The following is a 24068-nucleotide window of genomic DNA, read 5'->3' on the forward strand; positions in this document are numbered from 1 at the left end:
CATTGGTTACTTCTTCTGCAACAATATCAAAACTAGGAAATCAACATTAATATAGAATGCGTGTATAGTTCTATGTCATTTTATCACATGTGCAGATTCATGTAACCATCCACAATCAAAACATAAACTATCCCACCACTACAAAGATCTCCCTCAAGCTGCCCCTTTATAGTCACACCCACCCCCTTCCCACCCATCATTCCCAACCCCTGAAAACTGCTGGGTTTTTTAAAACTTTGTTATATAGGGAAATGATTGAAGGATGCACAAAATATTATATGTTGTGATACAATAGCTCATGCTTTGCAGCTCTCTTTCCCTTCACCTACACAACTTTCACTCTCCTCCTCTCAACTAACTCACATCACGTGTTAACTTCTCCCTTTCTTGATATTCCCTTTCTTGATATACATGCTCTATATTCACAGCAAGTATTGTCTATACGACTGATATCACTGATATTTTAGTCACCCATTCCCTTGTGAAATCTTAAATAATTCTATCACAGATCAATGTAACTCTTAAACACGTGTATTTTTTTCTCCTTCAGAAGATACTGTTATGTACTGCTTATTGAATCCATCGCCAGGGCCTAGCAAAGATGAAAACAATGAGTATTTGTTAATTTAAAAAATATGTTTTCTAGGTACTACTATATTTTTATAGCCATTTTCTTTAGAAGAGCTTAAAATAGATTACAGATGTTACTGCTCCCCCCACCAAAATCCTGACAGTACTTCTACGCAGTTCATCAGCATTATTAATATGCTGGAACACTAGTACAGTACCTGGTTTAGACATTCAATCAATATTCAGGTGACTGAATTATCCTATGCTCAAAATTAGGGAAATTTGGGGCATTAAATAAGATTAGTAGTCAATACTGAATCACCAATTGTTATTAGAAAAGAGGCAATGGAAGATTAGAAGAGAAAATGGAGCTGGAATGGGAGCAGAAGAGAAGTAAAGAGATAAACATGAGGACAAGTACACTCAACACATTCTGACATGTTGTGTTTTGGGCTGAAGTCTCCATTGTTGAAGCAAAGTCTGATATAATAGATTAATTAGATTATGGAAGAGGGAGGAGGTAATGGGAAGGGCTTGAAGCTCCTGAGTAATGCTCCACTAGTAAAGCTGAGCAGCTTCCCTGGCCCCTCACGGCAGGACCCAGGAGTGGAGCTAATAATTCCACCCACTATTCGCTATCTACCTGATCACTTCACTATGCAGTAATTGAGATTTAAACACGAAGACAAATAACTACTTACATGAGAGGCTGTAGACCAGGTTAACTGGCAAACAGGTCCAGGAGTAGTAATATAACCGATTGGCTTATAATCCCTTTCCACTTCAAAGAAGAAGACAGTTTGATCTTTACTCTAAGAAAAAGAGAGATACCCAAATATATTTATTATGAAACATATTGCATACAGTACAAAGAAGCATTTAACAGCTATATTACACCCACTGTATACTTATACCTACAATGATCATATTTCCCCAGGTTATTCTGGGAACATTCTTATTTCAAATATTTGCTTCATTTTCCCCATGAGAACACTTGACAAACCATGTTTTCTTGTATGTGTTTCTGAAAAGATGATCACCGTACCTGTATATAAGATTAATTCACAAAAAATTCCACAATGCATATGCTCACTTATTTATGCATAAAGAATTTACATGTTTATTCTCTTCATTTATGACAAGTCTATATAAGAACATACCTAGATTATAAAATGTTGATGATACATAAAACATGTTGCATGATTCCCAGTTGAAAATTTCTATTCATTTAAAATAAGCATTACAACTCAATTTGTAAGAATATTTGTAAATGTCATGCACAGACTATACTGAAAGAATCTGAATACAAAGAAAACAAAATATGGATATATTCTCAGAAAGGAATATAAGCAAATAAGGCATCATTAAGTAGGAAGACTAATAAGGCAGGGTTAACCATGAAAATTCAATAGGAAACACAAGGAAATCTACTACTTACCCCTGTGGCTAGAACTTCTCCATCACGATCATAAGCTAAAGCAGTGACAGGAGAAGTATGAGGTTTGAAAACCTGTTTCAAACGAATATCTGCATCTGAAACTCTCTTCCGTCCCACAAAAATTGTGAGCCCTTTTGGGTCATAAATTTCAAGAATTCGAACAACGCCATCTTCAAATCCTGCAGTAATCTGTGCTCCACCGTAGCTTACCTTGGACAAAAATGAAATGCAGGGTTTCTGAAATTAGTTGATTAAGAAAGCTGTACTACATAACAGATTTCTGTATTTTATTTAGACTTAAGTTATTTAACTAAATAATTAACTAAAATAAATATTAATCAATAATTCCTTATACTACTTTCTGGTAACCTCCATCTCTTCTATGACAGTTCCTTATCACTGCTGACCATGAGACAGGTAAACAATGACAATCCAAGCATTCAATGAGCAAAAGTTGGTGGAGTGCTGTCTACTACGTGCCAGGCACCCATCACCAGCAACCCAAGTGTCAGCATAAACAGTCTCAACCCGTTTTCACAAATTTATGGTCGAGTGGGAGGACAGACATTAATCAACCACACATATGAATATGGAATTATGAACTGAAAAAAGTAAAAGGAAATAAACATTCCCTGAGAGCACATAGCAAAGAAAGCTGACCTAGTCTGCAGCTTAGAGGAGAAGTCTGGGCCAGAGATATAAATCTAGCAATGTCTTAATGTACTAAATCTGCTATCTCAGAAGGCATTCAGAAGGGCAAGAGCCTTGGTATTCTTTAGAGCAGATTGATCATCCCTGAGGCCAGGCAATTATGAAAATCTTGGGAATAAGAAAACTAGGGCTTCCCTGGTGGCGCAGTGGTTGAGAGTCTGCCTGCCAATGCGGGGGACACGGGTTCGAGCCCTGGTCTGGGAGGATCCCACATGCCGCGGAGCAACCAGGCCCGTGAGCCACAACTACTGAGCCTGCGCATCTGGAGACTGTGCTCCGCAACAAGAGAGGCCGCGACAGTGAGAGGCCCGCGCACCGTGATGAGGAGTGGCCCCCACTCGCCGCAACTAGAGACAGCCCTCGCACAGAAACGAAGACCCAACACACCCAAAAATAAATAAATTAATAAAGAAAACTATATTCCATTCAATTCCAACTGAATGTTTATGCAAACATTTACTAAGTGTCTAAATGTACCAGTAACTGTAGAGGCACTGGAAGTACAAAGAAGAATAAGATATGGCGTCGCCATGAAGAACAAACAGTCTGGTGGAAAAGACAGTCAATAAAGCAAGTCATCTTAGTACACTGTGATAAGTGCTATAAAAGAGGTATATACACAGTCCTTAAACAAAAACCACAAAGGAAGAAGTACGCAGCTCTACTTGAAGGTGGGGTCATGGAGGGCTATGCAGAGGAGATGATATCTGACCGGAGCTAAATTGTAAACAATGATGTGCAGTTTTCCAGAAAGGCAAGAGGGTATGAAGAAGGGGCAATTCAAGCATAATATCCATATGATCATTACTTGGATATAAGGCTAAAAAAGAAAACATTCTATGGACATTGCCCAAGCATCTGAAAAATGATTCAATTACATAGGCTGTATTTTAAAGAATTTAGGTAAGTGTGTAAATAGATTAGGATAAAGAGTGATCCATGTTTGGTAATCTAAATACTCTGTCATTTCTACTTAATCCAGCCTCATCATTGTTCTGCTTCTATTCCCTGGCCTGAGTTCTCCTTCTGGTCTTGATCTCATCATGAAATTCCCCTCCATTCCAGCCACCTCCACATCTATTTTGGGCCTGGAATATTTTCTCTTTGACTTCAACCCAAAACAATAAGGATAAAATATTCCCCAAACATTCCCATGACGTTTTAAAAACTTGGCTGCAAATTTTTTGCCATGCCTCTCATGGAGAGGTGGGGTTTAAGTCCCTCCCTCCTTGAATCTGGGTTGGGGGGGGGCTTGTGACTGCTTCACCCAACTGCGTATGGTACAAGTGACATTATGTGACTTCGGAGGCCAGGTCATAAAAGGACAGCAGCTTCTGCCTTATGTGTTGGAACACTAGATCTTGGAGGCCTGAGCTGCCATAAAGAAGTGACTGCCCTGAGGCCACCATGCTGTGATAATGACCTCTCCATATGGCATGGGCTTCAGGTAAGCACTGCTGTTGACATCCCAGCTTAGCCTGAACTTCAACCCAGGTGCCAGACCTGTAACAAAGAAGCCTTCAGATGACTCTAGGCCCCAACCATTCAAATCTCCCCAACTGAGGCCCCAGATACTGTGAAGCAGAGATTATCCATCCTTGTTGTCACCTGTCAGAATTCCCAAACCAGAGACTGTGAGCAAAATAAGATGATTGCCGTTTTATGCCACTACATTTGGGGTAGTTTATTACACAGCAATAGACAACTAGAACAATGATCTCTGATTTTTTCCATAGCTCTTATCAGTATCTAACATATCATATAAATTTACTTATTTTGTTTTTTGTCTGTCTCTGCCTCCTGTCTCCCACTAGAGTGGGAGATTCATGAGTGCAAATATTTTTGTCTTTTTGTTCATTGCTATATTCCCAGAATCTAGTAAAAGGACTGGCACGTTGCAGACATGCTGGAAATATATAGAATGAATGAATCAGAGTCAGACAGAGGACAGATACACAAAGTTCTGCCAGGTAATTACTTTTTAACATGGAACTATTTCTAAACTTTAGGTGGCATAACAATAGATTTTCATTAAAACAGAACCAAAACCACAATAGCAAAGTCATGATATGATTTCTATCACGTTCTGAGTGAACTAAAATTTTTGTTCTTCTCTAAAATCCAGAGTCAGAAAATATGTGTTTCTAAGAAATAGCACTAATATACCATATTTACAAATAGATTCTAGTAGAAATTCATTATAACAATAAGCTTACCAGTCGTGGTACCCAAGCAAGGGCAGTACCTCCTTGTTTGAATTTCATCTGAACCAAAGGAGTTTTGCTAGCAAAATCATAGAGTCTAACAGAGCCTACAGAAAGACAGTTTTAAAAGAAACAAGTTATTTATATATATATATATATTCATATATAAATATCTTTAATAACTTTAGCTCACTTCACATTTAAGCACTAAACAAGAAACATCATAAAAATTAAATCAACTGATAATCTAATGGCCTTTCTTCAGTTAAATATTTACATGTATACCCTCAATCAGGTAATTTATAAACATGAATAATACTATGCCATTTTACATAAGGGACTTGAGCATCTGTGGATTTTGGTATCAGTGGAGTCCTGGAACAAATCCCCACACAGATACAGAGGGATGACTGTAGTAAAGAAACAACTGATGATTGACTGGTGGATCAATTTCACCTTGCACAGTCCACATAGATTCACTGTAAGTCAAGAAGGAAGAAAGGAGATGGAAAGAAAAGGAAAAGCACGCATGTGGATAACACCAAGATGAATGGTATTTTCACGAGTAACTTATTGATGTGTCTTTATTTTAATCTCTCGCAATAACCATGGTTGCCGTATTTTGGGCCCTTTCCCCTCTCCTGAAACTCACCTCACTTGTATCAAGAAGCTTCCCTTTTGGAAAAATTCTCAAATACTTTAATCAAACACATTAAAAAATGAATTGAAAACAAAACACAAAGGTCCAGACATGAGTTCCTACTTACAGTCTAAGCCAGTAGTGGCCATGAGATAAGTGAGAGGAGAGACGGCCAAGGCTTCAATGGCTCCAGAATGGAAGGAGAAGAGGCATTCTGGATCTTGGGTCTGATAACAAAAAAAAGATCCTATTAGAGCTCAAAGATAGTTTAACACAGAATTAAGGCCAAGTTTAAAGAAATGCAAATAGAACCCTGTATCATGTGTGACTTTATCTGAACAGAAATTAGAAAAGGCATAGTAAGACAGAAAGGGCACTGAAGTTTGGAATTAGGAGAGACAGATGATGTGCTTGATGGCTGTGTGATTTGGCACAAGTCACTTCAAATGCCAGTTTCCATTTCTTCATCAGTAAAATGAGATGATGGCAACTGCCTGCCTACAAAACAGAGTAGTTGTGAGGATTATATGAGATAAGATACATTAAAATGCCATATGTTTATGAAAACTGTAAAGCACTGTATAATGTTAGGCATTGTCATTGCCACTTTTCCTGTAAATTCTGTTATGAGATAGATCCTTTTTTATGCAAAATCATAACGAGAGAAAGAGACAGAGGTAGTATGAATTCTTTGGATATGTTGAGCAAGTTTTTGATGAGAACACTGATCAAATATGGAAAAAGAGTATCTTTTAAAGAATAACAACAAAGGTTTTTACTATGAGAATTAGAAAAAAATAAGAAAAATAGTCAACTTACAATATTTGAAAAGCTAAGGTCAAGCTTCCATATGGCTCCATTGGAATCCTAAAAAATTAAATACCTAATAATATTTTGTTCATCGTTTTGGACTTTTATCAAATTAAAGGAATTTTCTTTTTGATTTAGTTAAAGGACAAAACATACCAAAAACTTACATATATTTTAAAGTGTGATTGGAATTAAACAATTGCAACTTCCATGCATCTTAGAACACAACGACACAATAAATGAAGCAATCTCATAAAACTTATAGTCAGTTTAACATAATAAAAATGCTAATTTGTTTTCTGTGTATAAAATACAAGTCAATTAAATATCAAAATTCAGGGAACTCTTCATTGTAGTATCAATAGTAGTCTTAATAGTACAATGGATTTACAGTGACAATAAATTATACTACTATTTTAATTTTATGTCCAGATAACTATTTTTTTAATGTATTTTTTAAAAGTCTTTATTGAATTTGTTACAGTATTGTTTCTGTTTTATGTTTTGGTTTTTTGGCCATGAGGCATGTGGGATCTAAGCTCCCCAACCAGGGATCAAACCTGCACCCCCTGCGTTGGAAGGCGAAGTCTTAACCACTGGACCGCCAGCGAAGTCCCAATGTCCAGATAACTTTAAAAAGCAAAGAGAGAAGAGTGCATCTTACCTGAGACAACCAAAAGTTATTTCCAATTTCATCCATTTTTATCATAGAGAAGAGTCTGACATTCTTGTCTACTTGAAGTTCGTTAATGGGCTCTATCTCTAACAATCCAGTCTCGTCTATAGTATCAGCAGTGTCTATTGTCTCAAAATCCCATATCTTAAAAAATAAGAAAATACTTTAATCAATCAGCAGTTTCTGAATGTACATTTTCTAAGCCAGAAAAGGCCCCATTTTTTTCAAAAGTCATTTCTCTTGTTTCAGGAAAATAATGAGTAGGTATAATTAAAACACCAGACAAAATCTAACCCTGGGATTTTGCTCTGAAATGGGAATAATGAATTATTATAATTTCCTTTGTATTTATGGAGATTGGTGAGAAAATATAGACCTGAATAAGAATTCTAATTTGCCTAAAGTAAACTTTATTTCAAGGTTTCTGTCAGGCCTTTCTGCATATATAGCGGCCACAAGGAATAAATGGTTCAGTCATACACTGAGACATCATGACGAGCCTCGTTTTACATTAGATCCATGGGCTCCTGGAAACGGGACATAGACCTTCTTGCTTAATGATTCAAGCACTATCTTCATTATAAGCAGAGAAAAACTGATGTAGGTAATGTCTTCATGAGATAATGTTTCTCTTCCTTATCATAGATTTAGACTGTACTATTCAGATAAGGATGGTTGTTCTTGGGATAGGAGACCAGAATAGTACTAGGGAAGGATGAAGCAGCACAGTTTCACTTCATGTGGTGAAGAGACTCGGAAGGACTTCCTCTGTGAAGTGCCAAAGCCCAGGCTGGATGGTTCTGTAGCCGCATCCTGCTACGTCACCCTAGACTCAACAACTCAGACTTTGGGAGGATTGGTGTTGTCCCACAGAGTAGGCTTGTGGAGGAGAGTCCCAGATCCTAGGGTCAGACTAACTCCTGGGAGTTGGAGTAGGTTTTTCCTAGAGGGTGAGAGGTAGAGATTTACAACATAGAGGACTGAAGAGATAAGGGCAGACTTTGAAAGGGGAAGCAAATTAGTGATGTCCATGAAGGGATCCTCTGTGAAGTTTTTAACTTCTCTTCTCTTGAGGTTTTCCTCCACTTGGTATTTTGATGTATTTGGGGGTGACACATGCCTTGGAAGGATAGTGAATACGTTGTATGACATAATAAAGGACAAAAGGTTCTCAGAGCAATGAGTAAAATAGAACAAAATTAAATTTAACATGATTCAAAAAGCCAATGGTAAGAGGACAAACTGTGGAAGACATGTCTCTAATAAATTGTTTGAGCCATACGTAAGCTCAGTAAGTGTCAGAGTAACCATACTAGTAAAAAAAATAATACAGTCTTACTTCTGATAATAATACTTCCTAAAGAATGTCCAGAAAATACTCCCTTTTATGAATATTTTCTTATGAAAGGCCCCAGTAGAAATACATACTGTGGGGACCACAAGGCAAATCAGAAGACTGCAGGTTTGCCAGCAACAGCAGGGTACCTACACATGGGTAGGTGGGAGAAGAGGTGTGACAACAGCCAGAAGCACGGAGATGCAGAAGCAATGTCCCAGCTTAGCCCACACTATGGGCAGGACAGTGTCCACAGGTGAGGACAAGCGAGTTCACTAGTGTACAGAGCAACAGGAAGGGAGCATCCATAGGCAAACCCTATCAGCCCACCTTTCTATTTCTAATTGGTAAACTCAGTAAAAAAATAACTAACAAATGCTTGGCCTCGTTGTCCCTAGAAAATGACCCATTCATACCAGGCATTTTGGAAGGACATCTGAATCCATTGTTAATATTCTGCTAACATGGATATTCATTTTCTGAAGCTACTATTGATATATCAACAATAGAATCAAAATAACAACAGGTCCCCTCAGAAAATTTCAGTGCCAAGATGTAAATGAATTTTGACTAGAATTTAAATATTTACCACAAGAGAAGCATTATTTAAAATGAGTTGACCCTAGGAGTAAATGACCACTGATCTCCTTCATCAAGTGACCTTTGTGAGAAATTAAAATCTGATAAAACCCACAGGGTGATCTGCAAGGTTTTGATGTGGGCGCTACCATCCGAGTGTAAAGAAAACTTACCCTGACACATCCATCTGACCCAATGGTGATGACTTCACCCTCATCCAGCATTATCTGGTTAATGGGACCCTGGTGACAAGGCTTGCCTGCAGCTCGACTCAGCTCGACTTTGATGTGGCCACCTTCCCAAAGCAGCATGTTGCCCCATTCTGACCCTGAGAGCACCTGGCAGGTGTGCGGAAAGGAAGGAACGTGCATTAAGACAGACAAACGTGTATATATGCTTCAAAGAGCTGGTGAGACTTGTTTCTAAAGATTTTTCTTGGTTATGAAAGTAAAATTTTTTTTTAATTTTTAAAATAAGAAAATACAGCAATGAAAAGTCACTACCCCAGAAACAACCACTTGTCACATTTTGACATATTTGCTCCTAGCGTTATACATAGTTTTACCTCATTGTGATCAGGCTGTATGTTGGTTAATTTTTCAAACATATCTGCAGTAGATTTCTTTGTACATCTCTTAAGGACGCAACCCAGGAGTGGAATTACCGGGTCAAAATTTAGAGACATGTTTAAAGTTCTTGATAGATGAAATTATACTTTTTAAGAGTGATAATATCAAATGTTATAAGATGTTTGATAATTGTGAGGCCAGTACTGAACTCAGCAAATTATAGCAGAATATAATTCAATTTCAAATAAGGATGATCATCTAGAACCATTTCACATTAATGCACTTAATCCAGCACTTCCCAAAGTATGTACCACCAAACACTAGTTCTTAAGATGTTTAACTAGTATAACATAATAAGTAATACTAATTGAGTATTGACTCCATGCCAAGCAGTGCTTGAGCACTTAACATATATTGTTATTTAATCCTAAAAACCATATGAACTCGGTGCATTTACCAAGGATACCATGTGCTGTTGTACAGGTTGGGTACTTTATTTTCCCAGAAGAGACAGTTTTTCTCATTTGCACAAAGGAACCATCTGGGCGAATGGAAGTCCTGACTATTACTATCCCCATTTTATAAAGTGAAAAAACTGAAGCACAGAACAGTTAAGTACGTTGCCCAAAATTACTCAGAGGAGTCAGGGTTCTAAACCACGCACTGTGGCTCAAAACCTCCCATTCCAACTAACGCTGCCTCAGAAGACATATGCTAGGACAAACAAAGTCAAACAAGTTTCTTTTCTCTAGGACCCCTTGGAAGCTTTAATACAGAAGTGTTCACTGGGAATCACCATGAGAAATTTCTAGCTGCAAAGGAATTTGACCAGGAAAGTCTTTTCATAGAGTTTCTGTGCAAAAGAATGTTGCGTGCAATGCCCTTTGGGGAACTCTGATCTAATTCTTGCCTGCCTGCTCGAGGACTCTGCAGCCCCATTTTCCTCTCACCTTGAGGAACTTATGACCTTACTCAGTCTTTTCTACTTCTCCAGTCTACCTATGCTTATCTATTCTACCTATTTAGCCTCAGCCCACTTGTCTTTACTTAGACTTTTTTTTCTGTCCAGTAACTAAAGCCACCAAAAGTCACCAAAAGTCACCAAAGCCTATAAGGCATTCCTTTCTGAAATGTCACTCATGTCTAGCTTCCCTTTTCCATTTGTCCTGAGAAGAGTCCAGACTCTCATCATCTCTTCTTACATAAAAGCAGTATCTTCCTTCTGAGCTCATCTCCTTGACTCCACATTTCCCTTCTAATTTGCTGGGCATTTGTGGCCAAATTTATATATAACTTCTTTCCTTTGCAACTCTACTCTTCCAGAACCTAATAGTTCTGCCTGGCTGTTCATGTCCTCGTACACTAGGGCGCCACCATACTTCTCAATCTCCTTTCCCACTCCTTCCCAACGTGAGTACTCCAATTAATCTTCTACATATATAATATTTACTCCCAACTCTAAATATTTCCTTTTGTGGCTCTTTCATTTAAAATGGGTTCTTTTCTCCCCTACATCTACACAAACTCTACTGAACCTTTTTCAGATATATCTCATACCATGTTTTTAATGATCTTTATCTTAGCTTAATTCTTATAGAATTTGAAGCTGGAATGATTTATTATCATCTTATAGGTTTGGATATATAATTTATAATTTAGCCAGCACCCAAGACTTTTTATTTCCTCCCATACACCATGATTTCAAATTAAGAATATTCCACTAGGCAATGACTAGACCATTTGGTTCCTCAGAGTAATATTTGTATGTTGGCATTTACTTATAACTGAGATGACCACAAATAATTCTATATAACTCGTCCTAATAGGAAGCCTTATACAATATTAGTGGAGAACTGATCCTATAGGCAATATGTCTATAAATTTTATAAGAAAAGAAGAAGAAAGTAACAGATTAAAATTGCAGTGTTGTAGATGTCACTATACAGTGGCTCAATCTTCCTGAACAATAATTTGGTAATAAAAGCAAAAGCCACAAGACTGTATATAACCTTTGACCCAGTAAGTCCTCTTGGAGGATCATGGCAAAGAAGAGAGAAGGGAAAGATAAACACTATAAACATTGCAACTCCATGACATAGTTAAAAGTGACAAGTAAGTCACTATGTTAATATATGAAAATGCTCGCATACTTTATATGTGTATATAATATTTAGTAAAGACAAAATGATATGTACATGTGGATTATGACAACTTCACAGAATTAAAATTGATAATCTGAAAAGGCAAAATTAAATGCTCATTATATTTACAATTATAGTACCTGTTATTGCCAATATTGGCAGTGCTTTTTAGACTGCTTTCATATATGTATATCACTTCATTTCATTTCAATAATTTCATTATTGTAGAATAGTAGCTGTACTCACCTTCCCATCTGGGAGCTCCATGTAACCTTCTATATCATTAGTGGCTGTTTTGCCAAATCGACCCAATGAACCCTGAAGCTTGAGGCCAGTGAATGTTAGAGCCATTTCCCAGAACCTGCCAACAAATAAGAGCCTGAATGTACCTCAAAGAAATTTTATTTATTTTAATTTTAATATCACCCAAACATTTACATATTTCATAGTCACATACTATTTCATTTATCCATTCATTCAATTAAAATGTATTAAGTATCAACTACCTGTCAGGCAAAGTTCTAGGCAATATGAATTCGGCATCAAGCAAAATAGTCCAAAAAGAAAAAATTCCCTGCCTTTGTAGATCTTACATTTTAGAGTTGTGTTGTCCTATGCAATAGCCACACGTTTGACTATTTTAATTTAGACTTAAAGTAATTAACATTAAATAAAATTTAAACATCAGTGTTTCATTCAGACCGACCAGTTTCAAGTATTCGATAGCTACATGTGGCTACTGTCTACTAGATTGGCCAGCACAGACCACTCCCACCCTAGCAGAAAGTTCTACTGCATAGTGCCACTTTAGAGGATATAAAAGTTTTCCAAAAGTTCTAATTTACTTGTTGTGTAACTTTGAGTGATTTTCTTGATCACATTGTGCTTTTATTCGTTCATGTGTAAAATGAGAATATTATTTGCACCAACCTCATGAAATTGTTGAAAAACTCTTTTAGAACAATGCCTGGCACATAAAGTCAATAAATGTTGTTACTAATATTTTCTTATTCATAATCTAAACAAATGAATAGTCAGAATGATGAAAACCATGTAGAAAAAAGAAAGAATCTGGCCTACCAACTGGATGTAGAATAGATAATGGACAGTATCAACAGGCCAATAATATGAAGCCAAGAGCCTAAATGACCAACACCCTTCTCCAAGGCTGTTGTAGGTCCCCTGATCATATGTTTCCATTGCCTCCATTTCTTTTATAGCACACCACACATGAAATTGTTCAAGGTCTATCTTTCCCTAAAGACATAGTACATAGAAAATATGTACTCTAGTAAGCAATGGAAAAATTAGAATTTTTAAACCTATAGCCAGCAGAGTTAGTTGACAATTCCCCCAAGATTTAAAAATCTGTTCAATTATTCTGTATTTCAAAAGGACCAGATTTAAATTGGAATGAAAAGAATTTAAGATAGATTAAAACACGTCTTTCTCATAAAGAGACACTGGGAATCAAGTTAAGGGCAGCTCGAGAGTAGTGCTAGAAGGTTGTTAAATAAAGGACAAAATCAACTCCAACCTGAACAAAGAACAAAGGGTATAATATAGTGGAAAACACCCAGAGACCTGAGATCAAGAGTAGGCTCTGTGACCATCTAGTATTGATGGTCCTGCATCAGGAATGGTTCTGTTATAATTCTTATTTTACAAGTGAAGACTGAGTTCAGAGACATCAAGATGACTTATCCATCTCACAGTATTGCTACAACACACTGAGCAGTGGATATGAAAGCTCAATATGAACTTGGACACAGCACGCCAATGTTAGTAACACATTATACAAACTCTCTTAGGAAGTGAAGCCTACAAGAAGGCAGCAAGCAAAATTCAAAAGCCCTTCTTTTATCTATGCTGTTTTCAGTAATAAAATCTCCATACCCAACTAGAAAAGCTGCACTACAGTTAGTTTTTAAAATAACACATTTAAAAATTATCCTAATGTTAACAACATCAGCAAAAATGTCTCCAGCTGGTCAATCCTCTTAGAAAAGACCCTAACAATAAACGACTAGCACCTGTATCTGTCACGCAACCTACTTGATGTGGCCAGATCCCGATGTAGTAAGCTGCTCATCATCTTCAGGATTGAAAGTAACCTTGAAAACTTCCTGGGAAAAAGCTTTTGTCCTCAGTAGGGGCTGCTCTTCTTTCCAATTCCAGATTGTCAGTGTGTGGTCAGGGTTGCCACCAACAGAGGCCAGCAAGGTACCGTCGCAGTTAAAGTTGACATATGCATAGGCCAGATCAGTCCCATCTGAAAGGATGAAAAGATGAATGCAAGTCTAATGAACACGGACAGCACTTACTTTTCAAAAGTGTATTATTTAAATTTAAAAAAGGAGAGAGAGAGCACCCTTAGTGATGTGCATTGGTGGAAGAATGCCAAGACTCCCCTAAAGAAACAATTCCAAAATCACACATCACCCTTGGCTGTAGAACAAACTACATGATACGGGGTTGGGGTGGGGGGGAGGTGAAGAAATCTTAATCACACTTTGCATGAGAAAAACACTTTGAGAATACATTCTATTTTATGAAGCGGGGAAGGGTGACACAAAAACATGTTAGACAGCAGAGAGAAATCAATTTAAAATCTGTCACTGAAAATTTCACGAAATAAAAACTGATGACTTCAGGTTTCTGGTTATGCATGTGAGGAGCTAAGAAATCACCATTCCATCCTAACAACAAGTAAAAAGCTGAACAGACTGAAAAATCAACAGCTCTCCTTGGATCTATACCAGAAGAAAGGAACCAGGGCAAACCCCTGCCCCCAAGAATGGAGAGACCACCAGGTAAATACAGGGATTTGCAACTCACCAGAGCAGAGGCTTCCAAGCAGAAACAGCCAGAACAGTTCAAGGAACCACTGCCGGGGGAGTAAAACGTGAACTCTAACTGACGAATTGCTGGAGGCTCAGTGTGGACAAGCCTGAGAATTAAAAACTCCAGGGGGACCCAGTCATAAGGTGGCCCCAACAATATGGTGAGATTTACCTCCGGGAGTTGACCAGATTCCTAAAGTAAAAATATCTAGAAAAATTCCCCCAGGCTTCCAACAGAAGGAGGGAAAAAGGAACCATTTTGAAATACCCAAGAGCCCTCTGTTCTTCTTAATAAGGTCTGCCCTCAGGGGAAACTGATTAACCAGAGCCTGACCGGCTGGAGTGTTATCAGAGAGCTTAATTGACCAGGAGAAGGAAATACCCAGCCCAGCCCACTCTAGCCATCCTGTCCTACCTAAGGGGGGAGAAAAATGCTGAGAAACATTTGTGAAGTTCACAGTCCAGAGGCATAGGCTCACCAAAACACTGAGACCTAATCCCAGGACTAGAGAATGCTTCCCCTGCCCCACACCTTACCACCAGGTGACTAAAGTCCTATTTAAGGCAGTTCTTTTTACCTAGTACCTCATGTCTGGCTACCCAGAAAAAATTACAAGGCATACCAAAAAGCAAAAAAAGACAGTTTGAAGAAACAAAGCATGCAGCACAACCAGACATGGCATAGATGTTGGAATTGTCATATTGGGGATTTAAAACAACTATAATTAATATGCTAAGGGCTCTAACAGATAAAGTAGACAACATACAAGAGCAGATAGGCAATGTCAGCAGAGACATGGAAATCCTAAGAACCAAAAAGAAATGCTAGAGATAAAAAAACAAAACAAAACACTGTAACAGAAAAGAAGAATGCTTTTGATGGGCTCATTACTCGACTGGACACAGCTGAGGAAAGACTCTCTCAGCTACAGGATGTCTCAATAGAATCTTCAAAAACCAAAAAGCAAAGAGAACAAAGACTGATAAAAACAGAACAGAATATCCAAGGGCTGTGGGACAAATACAAAAGGTGTAATGTATGTGTGGTGGGAATACCAGAAGGAGAAGAAAGAGGAACATAAGAAATATTTAAACCAATAGTGACTGAGAAATTTCCCAAATTAATGTCAGACACCAAACCAGGATCCGGGAAGCTCAGAGATCACCAACCAGGATAAATGCCCAGAAACACTACAGAAAATGAAAGATAAAGAAAAAAAATACTGGGAAAAAACAAACAAACAAACGGGGGGGGGGGGGACAAAATCTTACCTAAAAAACACCAACCTAGAATTCTGCACCCTGGAAAATTATCCTTCAAAGGTGACAGATAAAGACTTTCTCAGACCAACAAACACTGAGGGAATTTGTTGCCAGGAGACCTGCCTTGCAAGAAATGTTAAAAGAAGTTCTTTAGAAAGAAGGAAAATAATATAGGTCAGAAACTTGGATCTACATAAAGGAAGAGAATCAAAGGAGTAAATGAAAGTAAAATAAAACTTTTATTTTTCTTATTCTTGATGTAACAGATAACTGTTCAGAATAAAAGCAATAATGTATTTGATTATGTAGGCTTATGTCTGTGTGTGTATATATATATGCTTTATATAAGTGAAATGAATGCTTATATATAAGCTTATATGTAGGTGAAATGAATGACAGCAACTAAAATGCCCCTTAATAGGTGAATGGATACATAAAATGTAGTACCTCCAGACAATGGAATATTATTCAGCACTAAAAAGAAATGGGACTATCAAGCCATTAAAAGACAAGGAGGGGGCTTCCCTGGTGGCACAGTGGTTGAGAATCTGCCTGCCAATGCAGGGAACACAGGTTCGAGCCCTGGTCTGGGAAGATCCCACATGCCACGGAGCAACTAGGCCCGTGAGCCACAACTACTGAGCCTGCGCGTCTGGAGCTTGTGCTCAGCAACAAGAGAGGCCGCGACAGTGAGAGGCCCGCGCACCGTGATGAAGAGTGGCCCCCACTCGCCACAACTAGAGAAAGCCCTCACACAGAAACGAAGACCCAACACAGCCAAAAATTAAAAAAAAAAAAAAAAATTAATTAATTAATTAATTAAAAAAAAAAAAACAAGGAGGAAGCTTAAATGCATATTACTAAGTGAAAGAAGCCAATCTGAGAAGGCTACACACTGTATAATTCCAACTACATGACATTTTGGAAAAGGCAAAACTATGGAGACAATAAAAGATCAGTGGTTGCAAAAGAGGGTAGGGCAGTTATGAATAGACAGAGCACACACGATATTTAGGACAGGCTTTGGGAAAACTCCTATTCAGAATACTGAATGATGTTATAATGATGGATATATGTCATTATACATTTGTCTAAATGAATACAGAACACCACAAGTGAACCCTAAGGGAAACTGTGGACTTTGGGTAATTGTGACTGTTAACATCGACTCATCCTTGGTAAAAATGTACCATTCTGATGAGTCATGTTGATAATGAGTAGGCTAAGCATGGGTGAGGGGAGAGGGTATGTGGGAATCTCTGAAACTTCCTCTCAATTTTATTGTAAACCTAAAACTGCTCTGAAAAATGAAATCTTTTTTTAAAATTGACTACTGAAATTAATTATATGGAAAACAGAATTGTAAGATAATTGTGATGGTAATTTTATGTGTCAACTTGGTTGGGCTATAGTACCCAGTTGTTCAATTAAACACTAATCTAGATGTTGCTGTGAAGATAGTTTGTAGATGTGGTCAACATCTATAATCAGTTAAGATTATCCTTGGTAACCTGGGTGGGCCTCATCCTATCAGTTGAAAGCACTTAAAGCAGAACTAAGGTTTCCCTGAGGAAGCAGAAGTTCTGCCCTTAGATGTAGAATCAATTCCTCCCCAAGAATTTCCAGCCTGCTAGCTTGCCCTACAAACTTCAGATTTGCCAGCCCTCATAATTACATAAGCCAGTTCCTTCAAATAAATCTCTCTTCTATCTCCCACCAGCTGTGTTGCTCTGGAGGACCCTGACTGCTACAATAATGTTACATCTTCAAAATGTTGTTAACCTTAAACGTGAGATATTTTAAAGATTCTACTAGACTCACCTTGAAGTATTCTGTAGGGCCTCAAAGAAGGATATTCATAAATGATAATCTTTGGGAAAACTCCTTTTTCTGCTACTGTGAAGTAAGTTTTTTGGGGGTGAACCTATAAAAGATAAAATCTCACTAAAGCACTGAAAGGGAGATTATCATATAAATCGCTCAGTTAATACAGTATTTAGCATCTGCTACTTTATAATTTGTTTATTAGGATCCACTCTAATAGAAAACTCAAAACTGGGCATCTAATAAATACTTGACAATGGACATAATTGAAACTGAAAACTAGAAGAATACTCATTTTAAGTTTTACTTTCATTAAGAGAGTCATGTCTTAACTCTACAATTTTTTTAATTGCCATCAGAAGAGCTAGAACAGTGGTTCCCAATCTTTAGCAGGCATCAGAATCACAGGCAGGGCTTATTAAAGCACAGATTGCAAGCTTTAACACTGGAGTTTCTGATTCAGTAAATTGGGGCTGGGACCTGATATTTTGCATTTACATTTCTAACAATTTCCCAGGTGATGCTGGTGATGCTGAACCTGGGGACCACTCTTTGAGGACAACTAAGTTAGATGAATTGTTTACCCTGCGTTTGGTGTTTTGCTTTATTTTTAATGGAGACCTAGAACAAGCAGGACATTTACTTTACACGCAACACATAAATTCACCCTGTCTTTTCTGGAAGAGAGCTTGTATGCCCCAAACCACATTTCTCATGGGTTTCTCATAGCCTCACAAGAGCAGTTCTCATCCACAAATGGATAACTGTTTCAGAAAAACTGAAGCGACGTGGGCAGTGGAGGAAGGTCGCTGTCGCTGTCTGGGCACCAGCAGCCCCAGCACACACGGAGAAGAGCCCCACCGACACACAAGCGCTCAGGGTCCAGGAGGGTGAGGTTTAGGGTTAGCGTTCTTGTTCACACTACACCCCTAACTACTGACCTCAAACCAAATTATCGTGCCACAAAATAGAAAAAGGGACATTTCATAACTACCGTTGGCCATAAAGTGATAGAAAAACAAGCAGGCTAGATGTTGCTCAGTCCTCTGCAGATGGGGGGGACCTCAGGGCTCATGGTACTTTGAGATGGTCCCGACCGACTTCCTCCACAGAGCCTTCATGTCAGGCCCGGGAATATTTGCAACAGCTGGTGCCACCGTAGCATGTACTTGTGTATATATACCTAGCTTTTTGGTTTTGCCTCTTTTTTTTTTTTTTTTTTTAATTGGCCGTGCCACACGACTTGCGGTTTCTTAATTCCCCGACCAGGGATTGAACCCGCACCCCCTGCAGTGGAAGCGCGGAGTTCTAACCACTGAACCACCAGGGAATTCCCAGAGAGGGGCCTTTTAAAATGAGAACAAGTTGATTTAGTATGCTTTTATGCTGAGGATGCCTAAGGAAGTAAAGGCTGAAGATACAAGAAAGAAAATGACTGATGGAGACAGACACCTGAGGAGGGATGAAGAGACAGACTCGAAATCACACACAGATCTTTTTGTCAACTGCTTGAAACTACTGAATGTACAATTTGTGCTTCATTCCCTAATGTTCAACTCTTTACTTACATTTTATCTGGCACTTAGCTTTAATTATTATGTGAATTATCATTTGTGTCATTCATCTCAGTATTTTTGCAGAATAGCAACATAGCATTTAATGTGAAAAACCTGCATGACTATGGGAAAGTCACTCAACCTCTATTAGCCCCAGTTTCCTTATCTGCAAAATGAGATGATAATATTATTAATATAATATTATAATATTGCATGGAGCTAATGTCAGTGAACGACGTAGTGGTTGTAATCGCGAATTGAAAGTGCCTTAGAATGAAGACTGTTGTGCATCTCATGTAATCCCACCTCACAGGCTGGCTGGTCCACAGAACAAACAAACACAGGGATGGATTTTTGTTTTCTAAGTTACTGAAGGCATACCCCAATGACACCAATTCCTCTGCCACTGCTACTTCGCAGGTAGGTCTGTTCCTTGGTTTTCAAATTCAGAAGGATCAGCTGGTTCCCAGCTACGTACAACACCATATTGCTGTCCAGAAGTTGTAGGTTGGCCCGCTTTCTGCAGTCATAACCAAAGGAATGTCTGAGGGAAAGTTGCAAAAGAAAACAAGTGAAACAACATAATCATCCTAGAGGGGAAAAGTAACGAAATGAATATATTTTTTAAACCCATACACTTAGATAAAGATCCAGGGTTGAAGTAGTTGAATTTTATGCTGAAGCTCAGAGTTTTTTACTGTATTACTAATGTAATCTTGTTTTTAAATGAGGTGAAAATTCTCATACTCAGATTCAGTCAATATTTTAGTTTTCCTAGGAAAACCCTGAAAGCACATTAATTTTGTTTGCAATAAAAAATAAACTTTCTATTTGGGTACTATAGAGAGCAAAGTAGTCCCCTAAATAATTTCATTTTCCTCTCTCCTGCTAAAACTGAATCACATTATAATGTGAGAGAAAGTCTGTTTTTGTCATCTTTGTACTCCCAAAGCCTGTCCAGTTTGTTGACTGAACATAGTAAAAGGATCATGTAGGCCTCTTCCTTGAGGCTGAAAGACAAGATGTTTAAAATTCTGACATGTTTGTGAAATTCTGACACACCAGTGACAATGTGACTACTGTAATAAATTCACATAAATATAATTGAAATTTAATCATATGAAAAATTATGAAAATTGACTAAATAATACCTAATATATAAGTATATAAAATAAATAGGCTAACATTTCCTTTCCAAGATCATTAGTATGTACGGGTGTGCAGATGAGTATATACGTGTGTGTGCGTTTATGCTATAGAGTAAAACTGTATTAATTCAAAATAGAGGTTTAAAAACTGAGCTATAAAACATTTTTTAAGTGAACTTTGTTATTACATTCAAGCTCAAATTAATATAACCCAAGATATAAGTGTAATAATTAAATGAGATCAACCTATTAAAAAATTATAGTTTGCCAAAGAAATATATTATGTAGTGTATCTTAAGTAGATATATTCTTATTTTCCAAGAATTCATTGCTGAACACAAAAGTTGAAGGATCACTGGAGCAATCCTTATTTCTTGAGCCCTTGTTTTTGTTTTGTTTTTTCAATCTGATTTTAGACGATTCCCCTTATTTGTAAGCAAATATTTTCAGAGAAAGAAATTATACAAAACTTTTAACAAGAACGATATGTAGAATGTAAAAAAGGAAGAGCAAATTTTAATTAATGCAATTTGAATTGTGAAGAATATATAAATTATAACTAACTACAAGTAACTATACCTATCTCATTGCCTCATAGTTAAATTGAAAAAGAGAGAGAGAACATTGCAGGGCATTTGTACAAGAAAAAGGAATTTTATAAATTTAGAAGACATTAATGCCTAAAATTGAATCTTATATAGAAATGCAAATGAATATGTGATCCAAGATCTAGATGAAGCTGTTCTGCCCTCATGGAGAATACCTGGGGCCACCTCACAAATAAAGAGTAGAGTCTACAGCCCCTTATCTTTACAGAGCCTGGTATGGGGTAGGAAGTTTTGCCTACCCTCTTTTTCTCTCCCTAAACTACTGTTCTCACCTTTCCTTCTTCCTTCTCTCCTTTCCCTTTTCCCAGGTGCCAGTGTAATACTCTACAGGGCTAGAAGAATGTCTAACTATGAGGGTAGAAGTGGGCTACCATCCCTTGACTAACTTGGATGACAGTAGGGAATTGGAGACATGATCATTTATCTAATATTATCATCTGTAATTTCAGGGGGAAAACTCCCTCTTACTTGCTGCTGTTTTGATTGAAGGCCCTTTCAAATGCAGAAATGGGTTAGATTGTAGCTTCCCAAACACTTTCCCTCTAAATCAATCACAACCTGCTTGAGGGCAGAGACTGCTTCTCATTCATGTGTTTCCTGGAATGCCTACCACAGAGTCTTGAGCTTATTCGGTTGAATGAATGAATGAATGAATGAATGAATAACTAGAGTCTGATCTTTCCCTTTTAACCCCAGAGGACAAGGCAGTCCCTAAGCGGAGCTCTGAAAATGTTAAAATGTGTTCTGACGTACCTTCACCTCCCTTCTGTTTTATCTCATCCTCTCTTTTGGCACCTATTCTTAACTTCCTATCAGAGGCCCAGGGCCTTCACTGTTTGTCCATGGCCATCTAGGACCTCCACTTTAAAATGGTGTTTAAACACTGTCTTAAGTGCTGTTTAGTGTCTTCTATAAATTATGCTGTGGTTTAGGTGATATTTTATAAATTATACTTTCTTGATTGATTTAGAAGACACAAATGTTAAAACTGAAGTAGATAAAGAATTAAAAGGGTATATGGGGATACATGAGAGCAGACTTCTTACAGCTTCTCACAAGAAATAGAGATTATATTTGTTCATCTCTAGAGAGTAGGACTAAGTCTAATGCAGGACATTCCAGAAAGGCAGATTTTAATTCAAGGCCTGGAGGAGCTCTCTAATAACGTAAGCTATTCAAAAATGGGATAAGCTGCTTTGTAATTGCCCTGGTTTTGAAAGTGTTCAAGACAAGTCCATAGCTTATACAGCCACTCCTCCAGCATGAGTAGAAAGGATTCATGCACAGAGCCAAACGTCAAGATCCCTCTGACTCCCTTATTTACAGACTAGGCATGTCTCTCTAATACAGAGATCCTTGTATTCTGGAGCACCAAATCCCCAGTGTTGAGAGCCGGGAGAAGGCAGCACAATCAAAATTACCCGAGAAGCTTTTTCAGAGTACATATACCCAAGCCCCTCTCCACGTGGAAATAATGCAGTAGGTCCAGGAAGCTATCAGAGCACGTGCATTTCAGGAAAAGCTTCTAGGTGACTAATAAACCACCTCATTTGAAAAAAATCGACTAGAAGGCCAACAGCATAACTTTCATCAGTAACCTGTCCAAAGGCCACAAAGGAAAAAAAAAAGGCCCTCAAGAGAGAAAACTCCAGGTTACAAATTTCAGGGTGAATTAGTTTTAGTTACACCTGGGATCGAAATAAAGTTAGAAGATATAATAACAATAACATGTTCTATTTTTACATAAAAAGCAAAACTGAGTCAGGAAGTACACTGCCCTTCCCCTCGCAGCACCCCTTTTATAAGGGGCCAGTCAGTGTCTAGGCCATGCAGTCATAACCACTGCCCTTCTGAGGGCAGGCATGCTAAATTGCTAACTAAGGGCCTTAATGGAAATTGTCTCCTAACTAGCGCCTCACAAACCTAACATCATAAAGTGATGGCAAACCCTAAATCCCCTTGTTAATCATCCCACTTTTACTTTTCTTCACAGACTCTTATTCTTCTATTAAAATGGGTTATGTTGTGTCCACTTCCTCAGGGTTGTCTTCTCTGTAACTCATCTGGTAAATAATGTGAAAGCACTAATGCCTGACAATGGCCACATCAGCATTTCAAGCAGGGAGATCAATGATTTTAACTTAACAGGCATTGAAAAAGGGGTGCCAGGCTGGTAGAGATAAACGGGGATAAGAGGCCTCCTGGTCTCCTTCACATCACATCTCCTGAAAGGACAGCCAGAAAAGCATTATATCTCTTTATGGCTATTTGGCATCTAACAAAAGCTAACAAAAGCTTAGTTTAAATTAAGATCAAGCATTTCTATCTTAAGCTTCTTAGAATTACCTAAGATAGGGGTTGGCAAACTTTTTTTGTAAAGGGCCAGGTAGTAAATATTTTAGGCTTTGTGGGCCAGATGATTTCTGTTGTAACTACTTAAATCTGCCCTTGTAGTGTGATGGCAGTCATAGACTTCATGTAAATGAATGAGCATTGCTGTGTTCCAATAAAACTTTATTTAGGGAAAAAGGCCAGAGGCTAGATTCGGTCCATGGGCTGCAGTTTGCCAACCCCTGACCTAAAAAGCTGAAATTCCAAGATTATACATATGTAACTGGAGTGGATACACAAGTGTAAGAAGATCCAGTGGTATGTTTGAATCCGGAGTCACAAAAGGCATCGAAGCAAGCTCCGTATAATCGTAGAAGAAGCTGTCTGATATTTTCTTCTTAACTTCCTCCTCTGCCTCTTCTGCATCTGGGACAGGAGTTTCCATGTACTGAGATTCTAAAAAATTAAAAATATTTTAACTAAGAAGAGTGTCTGGTCAATCCTAAAATCGTATTTCTTGAAGACAGGAGGAATGTACGTAGCCCATAATACTATAGCAGTAACTACTACCTCTGGCCCGAACATAGGATGCCACCCACAAGTGAGCATGGAAGAAGAGGCAACACGCCTGTGTGCATTGGGGTGAACGCCTAGCCCTGGTCATGGTTCCGGCAGTCTCAAAGAACAGTGCACAGTCAGTTCTAAGTGAAAGTCAGTCTCACTAATGTGGGATAGATCACTCCTTAGACAATCCCACTCCCCAGAAAAACCCAGTATGAGAGTATGTGACACTCAGAATATACAACTCCAGAGCTGCTACA

The 24068-nt window shown here is 38.1% G+C and overlaps 1 protein-coding gene across 4 annotated transcripts in view; it reads right to left on the reverse strand.

The window, feature by feature from the left end:
- Positions 1 to 24068, reverse strand: part of CFAP44 (cilia and flagella associated protein 44) — a 126421-nt gene that overhangs the window by 83783 nt on the left and 18570 nt on the right. For 3 of the 4 annotated variants that reach the window (XM_082394612.1, XM_082394609.1, XM_082394610.1), the window contains exons 4-15: positions 23544 to 23703; positions 19542 to 19704; positions 17602 to 17704; positions 13730 to 13946; positions 11921 to 12035; positions 9138 to 9302; positions 7038 to 7193; positions 6383 to 6430; positions 5691 to 5790; positions 4936 to 5030; positions 2009 to 2218; positions 1272 to 1382 (exon numbers count right to left, since the gene is read on the reverse strand). In XM_082394612.1, coding sequence (XP_082250738.1) covers positions 1272 to 1382; positions 2009 to 2218; positions 4936 to 5030; positions 5691 to 5790; positions 6383 to 6430; positions 7038 to 7193; positions 9138 to 9302; positions 11921 to 12035; positions 13730 to 13946; positions 17602 to 17704; positions 19542 to 19704; positions 23544 to 23703 — 1643 coding nt within the window. The remainder of the gene's footprint in view (positions 1 to 1271; positions 1383 to 2008; positions 2219 to 4935; positions 5031 to 5690; positions 5791 to 6382; positions 6431 to 7037; positions 7194 to 9137; positions 9303 to 11920; positions 12036 to 13729; positions 13947 to 17601; positions 17705 to 19541; positions 19705 to 23543; positions 23704 to 24068) is intronic. The other variant, XM_082394611.1, reaches the window with a different exon arrangement.

The sequence above is a fragment of the Balaenoptera borealis genome (genome assembly GCF_965194805.1).
Source record: "Balaenoptera borealis genome assembly, chromosome: 5".
Lineage (NCBI taxonomy): Eukaryota > Metazoa > Chordata > Mammalia > Artiodactyla > Balaenopteridae > Balaenoptera > Balaenoptera borealis.